General features: G+C 34.0%; 1 protein-coding gene across 1 annotated transcript; it reads left to right on the top strand.

Annotated features, from left to right (window-relative positions):
• The first annotated feature begins 445 nt into the window (after positions 1–445).
• On the top strand, positions 446–1,304 carry LOC145555788 (uncharacterized). The gene has a single exon (XM_081617511.1). It carries the CDS (start codon positions 496–498, stop codon positions 1,054–1,056), a length of 561 nt encoding a protein of 186 aa, XP_081473637.1. The 5' UTR covers positions 446–495; the 3' UTR covers positions 1,057–1,304.
• The last annotated feature ends 1,037 nt before the right edge of the window (positions 1,305–2,341 follow it).

The following is a 2,341-nucleotide window of genomic DNA, read 5'->3' as shown; positions in this document are numbered from 1 at the left end:
TATTAGATTGTGAAGTATATTATTTTAATTGATTAGTATGTATTATAAAGGTATGTTTTACACTTTAAGCTACTTTTTTCGCTCCAAAAAATATTATGATATAAAAAATAAATTTATATGATAATTTTTTAAAATAATAATCTAATAATTTTTGTAAATAAAATTATAATTCAATTTTTACAGCTGAAACATTGGTATTTTATTGAAAATAAAACTCTAAACTAACAATTTTATCTTACAATTCTATCCAAATAGAATTCTAAACTAACTTTTTTATATTATAATGTCTATTTAAATATATCCAATGTGGCACGACACTTGGCGAAAAGTTGAAACGCCAAGTGTCGTTGTCTCGTGACCTGGCTAAAAGTTTAGCTTTATATATTAGTTATATTATATGATATATTAGATTTTCCCATCTATAAATAGAGTAGCATGAAGTGCATGGTTCAACACCAAAACATCCAACATAAACATAAACAAAGAGTAACGAAAATGTCTCCAAAAACAGCCACTATCTCCCTCGCTCTCCTCGCATTTACTCTTGCTCTAACACTGTCCTCCACTCATGCCCAATGCCCTGCTGCTTCAATCCCTGAAATCCTGAACCTTTATGATTTACCACCGTCGATTTTCCCTAGTAATGTGCAGAGCTTCAGCTGCGATCTTATCACCGAAAATGCCCTCATGTTATCGATTAACTTGAAGGGTGATTGTGTGGTGACTAGGGAATTGTTTGGAGTCAAAAATAAACTGACGTGCAAACAAAAGATTTCGGCGATCCTATCTTATAGGCAACTCGCCGACGTTGAGGGAGTCACTGTCGATCTCTCGGGCAATATCCCACTCCCGTTCCCTCGCGGGCTCATGACCATAACCGGTGGCAAAGTGTACGAGTTCTTGGGCTCAAAGTATTTGGAGTTTATTTCTAACAGAGGTAACAGTCCACCTTTCCCCTTCTTTGCATTCCCTCCGAATCCCCCCAAATGTGATCCCACACCTCCTTGCGTTCTCCCTGGCTGCCTACTACCTTTTAATCCTCTTCTTGTTGCTTAATTAATAAGCCAAGTTCACGCTTCCACTCGCGCACAGTCTTGCACTTGACTTGCTGATGCGACATGCGAGCTCATCTACGAACGTTTACTATCTATCATATATGTTTGTGTTTTATCCTTTATGTTTCGATCTACTTTTGTTTCTTTAAATAAATCTGCTTACATGTAAGCAGTCCATCAATGTAACATACCTTGTATAATCATGCATGTTGTGATATTAATCAACTACTTTTATGAGTCTTGTCTATATTTGTATACGTTTTTTTGGGACCAAAATGCATGTCAATTGCGAAATAAACTAAATTCAATTATTACTAGTAGAAAATTTTGACAATTACCACCTTCTATTATGTCCATTTTAGCAATTACCACCTTCTATTTTTTTATTTTTTTTTTTTAAATTACCACCTTCTATATATTTTCAAAAACATCAAAAGTTACCACCTTCTTGCCCCCCAACTACCACGACGTCATTTTGGGGCCTATTCTTTCTCTTCCCTCCCTATTTCTCTCACATTTCTCATTCCTATGTGGATTCTCATTTTGGGGGAAAAAAAGTGAAAGGAGGGATGAGAATCGAGTTAGGAATGAGAAATGTGAGGGAAATAGGGAGGAAAAGGAAAGAATGAGCCCAAAATGACGTCATGTGGTAGTTGAGAGGCAAGAAGGTGGCAACTTTTGATGTTTTTGAAAATAAAAGGAGGTAATTTTCAAAAAAAAAAAAAATAGAAGGTGGTAATTGTCAAAATTTCCTTACTAGTATATGTAATCCATATTTGGTAACCACTGACCTGGCCAGCTTCTTGCTCATGCGATTAAACACTAACAATTTTTGTATGTGTACCTATTAGGGTTAATTATTCCCTCCTACTTGGACTAATGACTCCCAATTAAGGTTGTTTATCAGTTGAAATTGTTGGATTGATTCAAAGTATTTCTTATATTTTAGGATAAGAATTGCTGAATATCGGTTTCTTCCAATTAGTAGTAGAATGCTATGTTGATTTATTAAGTTGTTGAGTTAGTGGTGTAAAACGTGGGACCATGTTTACCACTTAGTTTTTAGTTGCTACTAGGTTAGAACCCGTGCAATGCACGGTTTTAATAAAACCTATTTTTAATTTGTACATTTTAAAAATGAATCGCTAATATACATAAATATAATAAGAATTACGTATATTTTGTAATTTTAAATTTTTTTTTTATTTTCATCAAAATTATAATATAGTATCTGTTCAACGTTGTCTAATTCATAGTTCAAGGTAGATGGTAATTTGTTAGTGTGC

Source organism: Chenopodium album, chromosome 8, assembly GCF_948465745.1.
Source record: "Chenopodium album chromosome 8, dcCheAlbu1.1, whole genome shotgun sequence".
Lineage (NCBI taxonomy): Eukaryota > Viridiplantae > Streptophyta > Magnoliopsida > Caryophyllales > Amaranthaceae > Chenopodium > Chenopodium album.
The sequence above is the reverse complement of the archived record's forward strand: the minus strand, read 5'-3'. Positions and strand labels throughout refer to the sequence as shown.